This window comes from Drosophila navojoa, chromosome 3 (genome assembly GCF_054131105.1).
Source record: "Drosophila navojoa isolate 15081-1374.11 chromosome 3, UAZ_NAV_1.0, whole genome shotgun sequence".
Classification (NCBI taxonomy): domain Eukaryota; kingdom Metazoa; phylum Arthropoda; class Insecta; order Diptera; family Drosophilidae; genus Drosophila; species Drosophila navojoa.
The window spans coordinates 28,546,591-28,561,259 of record NC_142891.1 but is presented as its reverse complement, the minus strand read 5'-3'; the positions used below and the strand labels follow the sequence as shown (position 1 = coordinate 28,561,259).

Sequence of the window (14,669 nt, the reverse complement as noted above, 5' to 3'; positions counted from 1 at the left end):
ATTAAGATACAAGTACGTGTATTTGCAAATCAATGGCCCAACATGTGCGCAATGTTGTGTGACTAGCTCATTTTGCGTGCATATATTTTAAAATTAATCGCAAAATGGTGTAATTATCTGTGAAAATATGTAATTTAGTATCAGTTATTGTGACGCATTCAGCACCGATTCGTTTGGCTTGTTAAGTGGCAGGAAAATGGCTGCAGATATTGTAAACAATATATGTACGATAGAATGCAATAAAGTCATACATAGCAAAGAAGCATGCAGTTATTGGAGATAATAAAACAAAGACATAACAATTTTACACATTTTCCCTGAAGTCTTGTTTTTTAAATGCTAAAGTTAGCAGGCAAAAAGCTAGTTCCCAAACTAGAGCAGCACTTGTTACATTCACTTTTATTTTAGTGAGTTTGCTTCACTTTGTTATTGCACTGCTGTGGTTAATATGCTTTATTTTTATAGTTTGAGACATATAGTACATATATTGGCAATATGGATCTAGAGGAATTTCTAGCGCTAGAGCGACAGCAGTTGGAATTCGATCGCCAGCGTTTGGCTGCAGCTAACAACACTCTTCAGAATGGTGCAATCAATTCGCAGGGCGTTTGTCCTGCCGCCTTGCTAATGCAAATGAAAGGTTACAAGCCCAAGCAATGTCAGCGCATGGCCAACACAAAACACAGCGAGTGCAACGAACTGGAAAAGGCCTCGAGCTCGGCCTTAGCAACGCCTAACCAAAACTCCGACCTGCAGCTAGAGTTGAGTGTAGAGGAGAACTTGCCGGAGTTGAAGCTGGAGCAGGAGCCGGAACAGGAACAGGAACAGCGGCACCAGAGGAATACATCTGCCACCTCACCACTTAGCCTAAAGTCGGCCAAGGAATTTGTGAATCAGCGCGAATTGCTTATTGGCAGCGCCCGACAATATAAATCACCAAATGCGACGTATCGTAATTTGGAAAGCGAGCGACCGCAAAGCGAGAATCGATTGCCAATTGGGAAGCGAGCGACCGGCGTAAGTGATTAGGCACGGATAAGAGAGGGGACGGTGTCTGCCTTTTGGTGCTTGCCAATTTCAGTTGTTCATGCTCGATTGGCGAAACGCCTAAAACGTAGCGCTCGTAAGATTATCCATAACTATGCGAATGTTTTTACGGCTCGTTGAGCCGCTGCGAGTGCACGGAGCTTCGCCCACAATATTTGGCATTAGTTGTCAAAGGCTTTTCAAAGTGATTCGAGTGGGGCCTTATCAGAATTGTGAGTGCGTTTTACATAATTAAATTGGATACTTTGTTGAAACACGACTTGTTCAGTCCGTTAAAATATGTACAACAAATTTTAAGGAAATCGAAAGGAAAACGAGAATTTACCACTTATATGGAAGATCAAGATTAATAGTCAAGTTGATTCCACCATATGCGTCTGTTGGTATGACTAGATCCGAGTGATTAATCAACACCAAAAACTAAATATAAGTCAACCATCTGGCTTCTCTCTATCTCTCTCGATTTGTAGTTTATGCATATTCTAATTTCCTCGCCAGAACAGTGATTACAGAGTATGTACTAATTGGGCGCGCTCAGCCTTACTTATTTCGGATTGAAGTATCACTAGAAGTATAGGTAGTTTTCATTTTTCACAATTCACTTTTCAATTTGGAATTTTCAATGCTTCGGTTTCGCTTTTCAGCATGCATGTTCCTAATAATGGCAGTTCGTGAGCCCTGCGAGGATAGCAGAGTCAACATGCTCTGTAGCTGGCTAACTGGGCTAATGGGTTTTTATACTTTGTTATTTTGTCTTAACACAGTCAGTTTCAATTATTAAATAATTCAATTTTTAGCTTTGAAGCGTAATGTCCTTCATGCGTTCGGCCCCATGAATCTTTAATGCCCTTTACACTGTTACTATTCTTGTTTTCTATTGTTATGTGTGCTGTTTTTGTTGTTGTTGTTGTTGGTACTGTTGTTGTCGCTGTGGCTGTTCTTCGTGCTCCAGTTGGCATTTTGGCTGAGCGGCAGCGCCCGCTCGCCTGATGAATTTCGTTTGCGCAGCTCAGTTGTAATTTGAAGCTCGTTTGCTGCGTTCGTTGCTATTTTATTTGTGGTCTGAACTTGAAAAGCTGCTGAACAAATAACTCGTTTAATTATAACACCCAACAACAACAATATACACAAATCACATAGGTGAGCAGCAGGCGTGGCATCAATACAAATTGTCTCTAATTAAAATGAAATAAAAAGTGTAATGAAAATGCGAAAATGCGAAACACGAATCTTTAATGAAAACCAACATAGTTCCAGCTTTGTGTGCAAAGTACCGGTAGTATAAGAGAGCGTGAGAGAGAGAGATGAGGATAAGAGAAAGGAGAGTTAGCTATAAAATAATAAAAAAAAAAAAAAAAGTAAGAAGGCTCTAGTCGATACTGCACGACTAGGAGATACCCTGAATCCTCCATTCTGCACTTATTTCATTCACACACACATACACATGTATCCACACGCACGCATAAACCCGCGCTCTGCTAGCTGCTCAGTAAGCAGCGACTGCGCTTGGGCTGCGCTGCAGTGCGGGCAATATGAGAATTTATTTGTTGAATAATTTCTTTTATTGAAGGACAACCCAATTGAAACTTTCAGGACGTAATCATAACGTTAAAATGTGCGTACATTCTGGGGGCGTGGTATCCAAAATGTGTAATTTACAAAATGTTTGTATTCATCACCAGTAAATCTGGAGTCTCCAGGTCTAAAAGTCTTCAAATGGGGCTGAAAAAACCAAGTCAATTTTTCATTTATTCTCGATAAAAAACATAAAAATGTCAGCTCTCGTGCTCATAGCTTCTGAGATTTTGACGTTCATACTGGCTCATCGCCCTGATTTGAATATATATACTGATCCTGATCCTGAATATATATATTTTATGAGGTTGCCACGCCTCCTTCTGCCTGTTACATGCATTTTCACAAAACTAATATACCCTGATTTTCAATTGTCAGGGTATACAAAAAATAAAAATAAAGACCGCATGACTGGCGAAATTGCAGCGTTTTAAGAAATATTTAACATTGTATGAATGTATACTCTGCCTTAGCATGGGCATGTTACTTGTTTGTTAAATTCTTAATGACAATCGCATAATTTATGAATGAATAAATATCAATTCACTTTGTTTCGATATTCCTCAGTTTAGATAATTTAACTTTGAAATGATACGGGAGTCTAGGAGCTTCGAGCCCCAAGTTGTGTTAAGCAAATCTTCACATAGGTCTATAAATGATATAGTAATAAATCTCAAATTATCGACATTTTGTTGCTTCATTATTCTCATGACTAAACCTTTTTATGATTAATGAAATCAACGAGATATGTAGGCGCATGCCGTTTGTATCCCCTCATTATCTTCCCTAAATATCTGTACAAAGTGTGTTTAGTCGGCTTGCTTTTTAAGCTAAAGTGCCTGCATTTTTTAGCAACTTTTTGTGTGCACTTTTTTTGTGTGCATGAAAACTGAAAGCGTTTGGTCATGCGATTTCCGTCCGCAAAGTGCATTGTGCCATATTTGTTTTGATGTGGCGCGGCATGGCCCCTGGGCTCGGGCACTGTCGAGTGTTTAGTGGCTGGTCATTTCCGCTGAAGCATTTCTTTGCCAATAGCTAATGACAATTTTGTATGTGGATGATTGATGAGGTGAGCTAAAAGCTCATCAATACTCTTATAGGCCCCTTCGCAATCGCAGGGTCTGGAATAGGAGTAGGAGTAGGAGTAGGAGTAGGAGCAGGAGCAGTGTGCAGGCCACTTAAGTCATTAAAGCCATGGAGAAAGGAAAACGAAAAAACGGACACGACCTGAACAAGGTCAGTTATATGAAAGTCGCCTAATTAATTGTTCAGCATTACGATGGCGCGTGTGAGTGGGTGAGTGTGGGTGTATGCGTGGCCTTTTTACGACTATATGTGATTAGCGTATACGCGATTTAGATTTTTGTCTTATCGCTGGCTGCAGCTAATGAACCGTTAAAGCTTATTTGGAAAGCGTGACACCAAAGGCTTTTCACTCCCACTGAAGCTTTTTAACGCCACATGTTTAAAATTCCACGAAATGGCCTTGAACTTATGGTGTCTGGAGTCTACAGCATAAATAGCCCCCAGAGTCCAGCTCCCGATACGCGCTTTTACACGCATTTTCCTCAGCTTTCGCACTTTTCGCGCCCACACTAACACAAGTTTACCCACTTAGTTAACCTAATTCGAACGGGGCACGCAATGTGGCGCCCCAATGAATGGACGTAGTAAAAGTTTGATAACGCCAACACAATGGATGAATAACTGGAGTTGTCTACATAAATTTATGTCGAAGCCTCTTCTTGGAGCTGACAAAAAGGGCCAACATGTTTTTAAATCTAGGAATCCCTTAAAACATATATTTTGGGAGATCTGCAATCAAGGAGCAGCTTTAAAATACTATATAAAAGTCGTCGGCTCTAATTCGATTTAACATTATAGCTTTATTCAGTGGAACAGTAAAATGATTTGACCTTCTTGTCTCTTGGAATCAGAGATAGAATCAGACATTGTCTAACGAAATTAGAGATCATACTGTGAGACGAAATATGAAACTTTTTTATGATATATGTTTCTGTTGGCACAAGCACTGACACAGTTTTTCAGATGAGTCGGTATGGCTGATTCTCTATGTATATAAAACGCCATTTGCTCCACTGTGCCAACGCCTAGGAATTTTAGATCAACGCACCTTAAATATAATAAAAGAAAATGTTAATGTCCAACCCATACTATTTATTCGCACACACCTCCACCGATTGGCAGAGCATTCCTTGGGCTACGCGACATATTCATAAAATATATGTATATATATTTATACAAGCCTATTTTGGTTGATAGTTTCCTTGACCTGAATAACCAAGTGCTCGAGTATGCAAATTATTCGACGAGTGTTGACGGAATGCTAGACTAATAGACCAATCCCTAGCACTTAGAGAAGTGATTCTTACTGCAAATTAGCCTTTAATTATGCTAAGAGCTAAAGCATTTAATCAACTGGCTGTCAAGTGATGAAATTGTTAAAACGAACTTTAACTAAGGCGAACATCAAGCCGAAGTCGTCTGGAGTGCAAGCACCTAGTCCATATTGTGGAGCGGCTGAAACAGCTGAACCTTGTTGATAAACACCCAAGGGGACTGCCTTTGGCTTGGGCTGATGACGCAGCTATTGCTATAGCTCCGGCGACGCCCCTGTTCATAATGCTCTTTGCATTGCAATACCCTGTACAAACGGGCTCTAAATTTAATACAAGACTTTTGGCTTTGCTTAGTGAATAAATCTTACATAGATCTCAATTATTTAGTTCTATATTCTTTTATCTCTGCCCATGTTATCGTATCTGTGCTATCGTTATTGATATATCTACTTAAGATTTGTGCTTGATTATTTCGCCAGTTTTGTATTTCTGTATTTGTTCAACTTCATTGATCTTTTCTATATCTTTGCTTCTATTGTTCTCTTTCTATTGCTATTTTCTTCGTCATATTACCAATAATTCTGTTTCCTTAAACTCTTTCATTTGAAACTGGTGTAGCTTGTCTAGGATATTTTAAAAGTCAAGCTAACTATATTGCTGAAAAGTTGCTTATTTTCTATAACAAAAAGTAAAATCTTATGCCAACGCTGCACGCGATGTTCGTCATCGACGCCGCTGTCAGCGTCGCCGGCATACAAATTATGTGGCAGAAGGTGCTGGCAGTAGGGAATGTGCTGCCCTCGCTGGAGCAGCTCCCGTCGCAGGCAATAGGCTGACCCCAAAAGGCAAAGGCAAAGAACAACGACTGGCCAATAATTTGCAGCTCTCCGTCTACTAAAAAGCGGCTCTCATTAGACTGCCCACGCACCACCGAGGCGTACAAAATGTACACGAGCTTTCTGCTGGTGGTTAGTGGTGTCGCCAAAGGCTGAAAATTATTTATATAATACACACAAATAAATACAAGACTCGCTGCATAATATGAATGCTAACTGAGCGCGCTCTCTCTTTCTTTCGCACAGGATGATATGGAGCAATGGGTTACGGACACATTTTATTCGTATTTTCCCGGCTTCAACAATGAAAATCAGAAACGTCAAAATTATTTGCGTGAGCGACAGCGCGAGAATCAGCAGAACTTGCTTAAGCACCAGGTAAGTGCCATGAACTGTAGACCATAAACCATATCGCGCCATCCGTTATGGTAATCCGTGTTGGATTTATGTGCCAGGCACTGTAATTGATTTACGTTGCTTCTAGATGCTGCACCCGCCATTGGCTAAACAGCGAAGACAGCTGAAGCCAACCACAGCAACGCCAACACCAACTTCAGTGCCGGCCGGAGAGGAGCTGCAGACCACGGCGCGCTCCAGTCAATCCAGCACAAGCACAAACCACAGCCGAACGGATAAGACTGACCTAGAGTTAATTGTAAATAATAACCCCAACTATGTGCCGCCGAAAATACGTACGGCTACGACACGTCAGCAGCTCCTCCATGATCTTGGCCACGTTGAGCTCTCCAACATTGTCTCCGGCGACGGCATCAACGAGCGCAATATGCGCAGTGCCGAACTGGAGACGGCACGCAAGAAAGAGTACCAGCGGGACTTGATGCAGCAAATCGAAGAAAAGCGTCGTTCCATCGAGATGCTACGAGAGAAGGAACGGCGACAGGAGGAGGTGCTGACCAGGTGAGTGTTGTCCAGTACTTTGCTAGCCATGCTCAACAATTTTCCTATTCTTGCCTAGGCGCCTGGAGGCCCAGCTCAAGACGATGCACCTGGAGGAGCAGCTCGAAAAGGAAAAGAAGCGCGCTGAAAAGGTTTGTTAAGATTGAAATCTGTCGATTGCACCCATGATGGCTCAAACACCCTAATACCATTTTGTATTTGTGGATTGTAGGTATTTGTTGTCTGCATATTTCAGTTTTCAACATCTTGCTTTATAGAATTGCGCTCTTTGCTTTATATGTCTTCTGCACTGTGGCACAATTATTTTTGCAATATCTTATTCATTCCGATGTCTCCATTAAATTAAAATTGCCAAATTGAAGATGACAGAATTCTGTAAAAATTAAACAATTTGTATTGCTTGACGCCAGATTGAGTTTCGTATATTTTGTATGCCGAGTGCGAGTGCGAGAGCGAGAGCGAGGGCGAGTCTGATTTCATATTAAAAGTAACTGATGAATCGCTTCAACAGGCACGCATTGAGACGGAACGGAATCGTTTGAAGCGCGAAAAGCTGCTGGCCAAACTGGAAGAGGATGCGCAGCTGTTGCATGCCAAGGAGCTGAATAATTCCAAGGATATCAAAGCCAACACCAACAATAATACCAACATCAACAACACCAATATCAATAATAATAACAACAGCAATAATAATAACAGCAATGCCAACACCAACAAGGTCTACAAGTACTTTAGCAATTCGGCACGGCACGAATATAGACGGGGCCAGCCGTTGCCGCCGGGCGTGGAGCTCGATTTCGAATTGCCCCAAATGGCGAAGATTGAGCGCGAATGCTTCCACTTGTGCGAGAAGATCTGCCCGCTCTGCGACGAGCCGCTGAAGAGCTATGAGAGCTGTTGCCTGCGCTGCCAACGCAAGTTGGCTTTGAAAATGAAACCGCCGAGCAGCGACGCGCCGACATCAACGAGCGATGAGGCGACCGTCGAACCGGCTGCTGCAGTCGATCACAGCTGCCAGAATAGCTATGCGCTTGTCTGCCTGAAGTGTGAGCGCCTGTATGCCATGTGTGGACAGTGCCTGGTGAAGAGCGATGTCTGCCGCGCCTGCCAGCGAGAGCGCAATATCTGCATGAACTGCCGCCGCAATCTGTGCTCCTTTTGCCTGGAGGAGATCGCCTGCGGTCGCGATGCCGAGCGCACGCATATCAATGAGCAGCTGGACCGCGAGCAGCCAACAGAGGATTCGTTTCGCGTGCTGGAAGTCAATTGCCCGCCGGCAGCAGAGAACAATTGCTCAAACCTAGTAGATACGACGCCGCCGCCGTATTCCTTTAATATATCTCCCAACTCGGTGTTTCACGAGGACTATAAGGCCACGCCCGTGAAGCCATTGCAGCTGGATCAGGAGCCGCTGCCCACTGTCTCGGGCAGTGCGAACAACAGTTTCGAGGTCGACAGCGCCGATGAGCAAGCGATGAAGCGTGTGAGACTTCAGACGGATCAGCGCTTGTCGCGCTACATGAAAAACTATGGAGACTTGGCCCTCAAGCAGCAGCAGCACCAGCTGCACCGGCAGCTGGAGTTGCGCAGCAAAAGTGAATCGCGTAATCGCGGCACACAAACAACACCACAGACATTGGGACGGCGCGACATCGTTCTCCACGAGACTCCCACTCAGAATTTATCAATGCCTCTGCTCCGCGAAATGCCCAAAATGACGCGCAAAGACGCGGCCCCTACGCTGGACGGCAATCGGCAGCAGCAGAAAATAGACAATCTCAAGAAGCGCTGGGAGGTGTGTAGTAGCTCATTGAGTCTTAAGCATAAATAGTAACCTATTCTAATATCGATCCAGGTGCCTGTCGTGCAGAAGTTCACGGTGTCCAAATCGTCTCCGAAGATCCTGACACAAGTGGGCGCAATACGCAAACAACTGCAGGCGGCGCGTTTCTATGATGATGGCCAGGATGCCGACGACGACGACGACTACTGAGAGCTAACGCCAATTTTTCAACCATTTGTGACAAATTGCCGACGTTTAGTTGATGTTCAGTCGAAATAGCTCAGCAACAATAGTTTTAAAAAATCTCATTTAGTTTTGTCGATTTCTCTATATACTTTATAGAGTAAACTAATGGCACTTTAAAAATTGTGCAAATTCGGTTGGTTTCAAGTCCAACATAGATAAATTTTATATTTCTTTCCCTTTACATTCTCTCTCCACTTTATTTCATTTAGTTTATTTGGCTATCCAAAAACTAATCACTGAGATATTTATTATATGATATATGATACCATGTGCTTCTGCTGTTAAGCAGCTATCAAGTTTACGTAAAACTTAAGTAAAAAGTTTGTTAATGTTTTTTATACATATATACAGATTATAAATTAAATAACATCTTATTAAATTAAATAGCTAATGGTGTTTTAATATCTAAATATATTTAAAAGTGTAAAATTTGTAATACACCTAAACAAAGTGCATGAGACTATATAATACGTATCTAGCTTAATATTTTTGCGAGTCTCCGATCACATACATACAATATATGTATATGTCCTATGTCATGTATGTTTATATCGTAAAAATATTAAGAATGGCCTCATAAGGCCATGAGTACCGTTAGGAAGAGTATCAACGTCTTCAAAGTTAATTGTAATGAATTCAGGAATTTTTAAACTATGAACTATGAATTAGAAATTACCAATTCTATCTTTCTATTAATATTTACATATGTACTATACGAGCTCAAACCACAAATAATTCGAACAGCATGTTTTTTTTTTCAGTGCGCAGTTTGTTAGCAATACTACTAAGGATAGCACATACCAATGTGAGTAAGGTATTCAAACGGTAGACTGAAGAGATTGTGATTTACTATCATACCTAAAACAATAATTTAATTGATATTAAACTTGTGTTACGTTGCCCTTGGCCTGCATTACGCATTTAACTAGTTTGGCATTGATTTTAACAAATTTTTGCAGTGGTCTTGAGAAATTGAGTCCCACATCTCTTGCAACTTGATTTTCAAGTCAGAAAATGTTCCTTTCTGGCTCATTTTGATTCGCGTACTAACATGTAGTGCTCTCTGAATGAAGGCAAATGTTTTTTGTTTTGAATGGAAACATTTCATATTTTAACTACTCCACTAAAAAATTCGAGAGATTTTTTTTATAATCAACATTAATAATGTACAATCCTTTCAAACCTGCATTAATCAATATACTCCGTATCAATGTATCGTAACACTAAATACTTATTTTCCAAGAAGCGGGGGCTGCTATCTGAAAAGTAAAATATAAATGCAGCCCCCTGGCGAACCCTTGCCAAAATTGAATCATATATGTATTAGAGTTTTCGGTTGTGATATCGTGGTTTATTATCTTGCTTTCGTAACGGTCCAATCAGATGTATCGTGAAGGCGTGCGGGATTTACCAACGCAGGGGGCGTGGCGCGTATATAGGAGCGTATTGGGTGTAGGCACCAGCTGATCCATAGCTTGGAGCTGGAGCGCTGCACGGTACTGGGGCCAGGTTGGGCTGGCAGCTGAACAGATAGTTCTTCGGGCACGGCGGTGCGGGAATGGAGACGGGCGCTGCCTGGGCTGGAGCCGCGTTGGCAGAATAGGAAGGTGCAGCTGGAGCAGCTGGTGCGCCGTAGCCCTGGGGAGCGGGGGCAGCAGCTGGTTGGCCATAGCCGCCTCCATAAGCGGAGCTCAGCATCTTCTCCTCCTTTTCGGCGCCGACAACGGATGTGGCCAAGAGGCAGGCAATAGCGGCGAACACAAAGAACTTCATGTTTAGAGTTAATTTGGGTTTTGGATTAAGTGCGGAACTTTGGCAATTGCGAACTGCGATATGGACTGCAACAAACGAGTGCCTTTATATAGCAGTCCGCGGCTGTGGCAAAGAGAAATGCAAAGCCAAGCATTGGCCAAGTTTAAAAGCGCACTGAGCTGATTCAGCTGATTTTTTCCCTAGTCAACAGAAACTATTCGACTTTTTATTGTGGATCTGAGCGCATATTTTATTTTACATATACATTTTTTCTATATTTCCGCAATTTGTATATTACAAAATCTTTAAGAAGCTTAAGTGTTTTTACTTAGCCAGCTCTGAGCATTAGTTTTCTAGCTGTAAGATTTATACAGTCATTGGAAATGGTCGCTTTGCTTTTAATTATCTTATCTTTTTAAAATTATCTCTATTAGGAAAAAAAAAACTGTAAATAATCTTAAATTCAATCTACCATATATGTAGATATTCATAGAAAAATCAAAATGCCTTAATTGCACAAAATATTTATGCGCTTCTAAGATATTCAAAATATTATGTTTTCGAGGGAATTTTGATTTTTTAATTCATCTAACCTTTTTAGAATGCATTGGTATACATGCATTTTACATATTACATGCAACCGAATTGGCGATAGTTCAACGCATTAACACTAAACTTGTGCGTAGTGCAAAGGCGTCACAGTGAGTCGTTTCTGGGTGTAGGGCTCTATGTCGGTATAATGGAATCGAGCAAGATTTGAATGGGCATTAAGGCTGATGTCATTTGATCGAGATCTCAATCTTAGTCAACAACATTAATCAAGATTGCTCAATTTCGATGGTAGGTGAAACATTAGTCCTGAGTAAAAATCTATTTTAACTAAACATTTTGCCAAGCACAATTTATTCAACATTTCTTTTAGTTCAGAGTTCCATGTGGGTCAAAGTGTTCTTTTAACAGTTTGCAATTGGAGCAGCTAGTGTCCAAAGAAGTGTGCCGCACACAGCTCCACACACACATTCGTATACGCACGCTCACGCATACATACTCTTACACACACTCAGCATAGTCTTGACTTTGCGCTTGCAATTGCAGTTCTTTGCTGCTTGTAATACAATTGCGTATAAGAGTTGGAATATAATTTGAGTTTAGGGGAGAAGTATAAGAGTATAAGAGAGAGGCATGTGTGCTGAGTATAGCATGAAAAAGCTAAAAGCCCGTTGGGTGGCTCGACTAATAGATATAGATATAGATATAGATATAGATATAGATATAGATATAGATATAGATATAGATATAGATATAGATATAGATATAGATATAGATATAGATATAGATATAGATATAGATATAGATATAGATATAGATATAGATATAGATATAGATATAGATATAGATATAGATATAGATATAGATATAGATATAGATATAGATATAGATATAGATATAGATATAGATATAGATATAGATATAGATATAGATATAGATATAGATATAGATATAGATATAGATATAGATATAGATATAGATATAGATATAGATATAGATATAGATATAGATATAGATATAGATATAGATATAGATATAGATATAGATATAGATATAGATATAGATATAGATATAGATATAGATATAGATATAGATATAGATATAGATATAGATATAGATATAGATATAGATATAGATATAGATATAGATATATATATAGATATATATATCTATCTATCTATATATATATATAAAGATGTTGATGTAGATGTAGATATATATGTAGATATATATATATATATATATTATTATTTTTATTATTATTATAAATTTTATTATTATTTATTTTTGTTTTAGGACACATCCATTGATAATACCAGATTCGAGATATATACAGGTGTCTCTTAGCTGGGTATCATGGAGAATTAAGCACTTTCTACTTTAAGCCCTTTATGAAGTATACAAAGTTGTTCACCATACTCGAGTCGTTGCCACTTTGGTTATTTGCGGTCGTACCTCCCGGCAATTCAGCCAGAAAAATAAGACGCTGGTTCGGATCAGTCTTTAAATGACTTTTAAAGTCCGCGTCGTCATCCATTTGAACTACGGTTTTATCCACACTCGGCTTCATCTTGCCCTCCTCATCGTTGTAATCCGCACTGGCCAGCAGCTGGCCATAGGCCTTCTGTAGATTGTGCTCCTCAGATTTATCCAGGAAGTATAACAACTCAGTGATCATCTTATCGTGCTTGTGTGCCTGCTTAGAATCATAAGGTGGAGGTTGTCGCGTTGCGAACTGCGCTCGATAGCCCAACTTGTTGTCCAGCGGTGTTAGACTCACGCGATACCAATGCTGATCCCTAGAGTCTTGGCCAAGCAGCGCATACTCAAACTGTGGCGTAGGCCCGGGCGCGGGCGAGGGCGTAGTGGCCGGAACCCCCAGTCGATCGGTCGTGGCAATTACGGTGTTATTACACATGGTTGAGTTGGCCAATTGATCGTGTTTATAGCTAGAAAAGCATTTGGCGAATAAAAACTACAAGATATACATGTGTACATATAGGTATATACATATCATTAAAAAAAAAAAATATTTGACCATATATTAAAAAAATATCCTAGATTTGTATTACAGAAATGTACATATATGTATAAACGGAAGTTAAAAAAAAAAAACCGGGAGAGTCCAGAAAATAAATAACCGGTAAAATACTTCCGATTATATAGTTCAGGATTCCCCTAACAAAGAAGCACGAAGAGCAAAAGCAAACTCTGTATAAAACATGTAATAAAGCTCTAGTCGAGACTGCTCGATTAGGAGATCCCCTGAACCCTTCAAGCAGCTGATATTTCAATAACAATTCGGACACACACACATACACACACGGATACAACAAACACACGCACACACATACACATATAAATAAACACACGCACATACACAGGCGATTGCGCTTGGACTGCGCTGCAGTGTTGGCAATATTATATTATTTTTTCTTGAATAATTTAATTTCTGGACGTACGATCGTAAAGAAACTATGTGTATACCGAAGCATTTGATATACGTCTTTTACAAAGATGAGGGTGAGGAGGTGGATATAGGAGAGGGGTGCATTTTAACAAAAACTGAAATTGTATAAAATGCATCTTAATATACATTTTGAATTTGTAGACTCTAGCTTGAAAGACGTAGGAGATATAATTTTTTAAGTGATCTTCGATAAGGTTTTTTATCGATAACAAAATATCGGAATGAGTTATCGTTTTTTTAGTGATAAACTCGATATGCGCGCTGTATATACGGACATTTAAAAAAAAGTTGAAGTCTCTAGCTCGTATATCTTCTAAAATCGACGCGTTCAAACAAACGGACGAACGGACGGACAGACAGACGGACAGGGCTAAATCGGCTCAGCTCGTCGCCCTGATCACGAATATACATATATACTTTGTGGGGTCTGCCACGCCTCCTTTTGCGTGTTACATACAGTTCAACAAAACCATTATACCCTGATTTCTCATTTTCATTCGGACAATCAAAAAAAAATCTAGCTCTTATATCTTCTGAAATCGACTTACAGAGGGACGACAGACAGACGGGTTCAGGGTATATTTCCCATATTTAGCGGCTTTTCACTCACCCCAGTTGATTGTAGCGTGGCTCCTCGAGGGGTAGCGTTAGAGCCAGACCCAGTAGCGTGTAAATGATAATGCTCAGTGCTAGTTCCGACATGCTCCCAACTGCCCTCTGACGGTTGCTCGTTTGTGGCTTGATGCTTTGTTTTTATAGCCACACCAATAGCAAAAGAGTTGATTCTGTTCTGGGTATTGAGTTTCAGTTGCGAGCTTCAAATTCGGTGTGCGATGCGGGTTGTAAATGAAGTATTATTTGATTCGAGAAATGATGTGCCCAGATAGTACTCTGCTGTTTTCCTATAGCATAAAATCAAGCTTATGTCACGTTTGGAGTGTCTTTATTATTAGACGTCAAATTATTTACATACATGTCGTTTGGTTCGAGGTTAAACAATATATATGTATATTGAAATATTATTATTCAAAAATATAGAAAAATTTGATGAGATGGATGGAATTAGATTAGGTTAAACTATATATATATGTATACTGAAATGATATTATTCAAAAATATAGAAAAAATTGATG

The 14,669-nt window shown here is 40.2% G+C and overlaps 3 protein-coding genes across 5 annotated transcripts; 1 reads left to right on the top strand and 2 right to left on the bottom strand.

Annotated features, from left to right (window-relative positions):
• Positions 1–26: 26 nt before the first annotated feature.
• On the top strand, positions 27–8,882 carry LOC108649530 (uncharacterized). 3 transcript variants are annotated; one of them, XM_030387624.2, is made up of 7 exons: positions 27–407; positions 466–1,017; positions 6,065–6,196; positions 6,303–6,736; positions 6,795–6,867; positions 7,248–8,531; positions 8,592–8,882. In XM_030387624.2, the coding sequence occupies exons 2-7, from the start codon at positions 496–498 to the stop codon at positions 8,727–8,729; spliced, it is 2,583 nt and encodes an 860-aa protein (XP_030243484.1). In that variant the 5' UTR covers positions 27–407; positions 466–495; the 3' UTR covers positions 8,730–8,882. The 3 variants fall into 3 exon arrangements, with proteins under 3 accessions (XP_030243484.1, XP_089114143.1, XP_030243486.1); XM_089258017.1 differs by having other exon boundaries at positions 27–416; positions 474–1,017; XM_030387626.2 differs by lacking the exons at positions 27–407; positions 466–1,017 and adding an exon at positions 5,655–5,950 and having other exon boundaries at positions 8,592–8,881.
• A 1,212-nt stretch (positions 8,883–10,094) lies between these two features.
• Vm34Ca (Vitelline membrane 34Ca) lies at positions 10,095–10,616 on the bottom strand. Its single transcript, XM_030387623.2, has one exon. It carries the CDS (start codon positions 10,536–10,538, stop codon positions 10,173–10,175), a length of 366 nt encoding a protein of 121 aa, XP_030243483.1. The 5' UTR covers positions 10,539–10,616; the 3' UTR covers positions 10,095–10,172.
• A 1,794-nt stretch (positions 10,617–12,410) lies between these two features.
• On the bottom strand, positions 12,411–14,400 carry LOC115565114 (uncharacterized). The gene is made up of 2 exons (XM_030390110.2): positions 14,147–14,400; positions 12,411–13,015 (listed from the first exon to the last, which is right to left on the bottom strand). Exons 1-2 carry the CDS (start codon positions 14,236–14,238, stop codon positions 12,442–12,444), a joined length of 666 nt encoding a protein of 221 aa, XP_030245970.1. The 5' UTR covers positions 14,239–14,400; the 3' UTR covers positions 12,411–12,441.
• Positions 14,401–14,669: the final 269 nt, after the last annotated feature.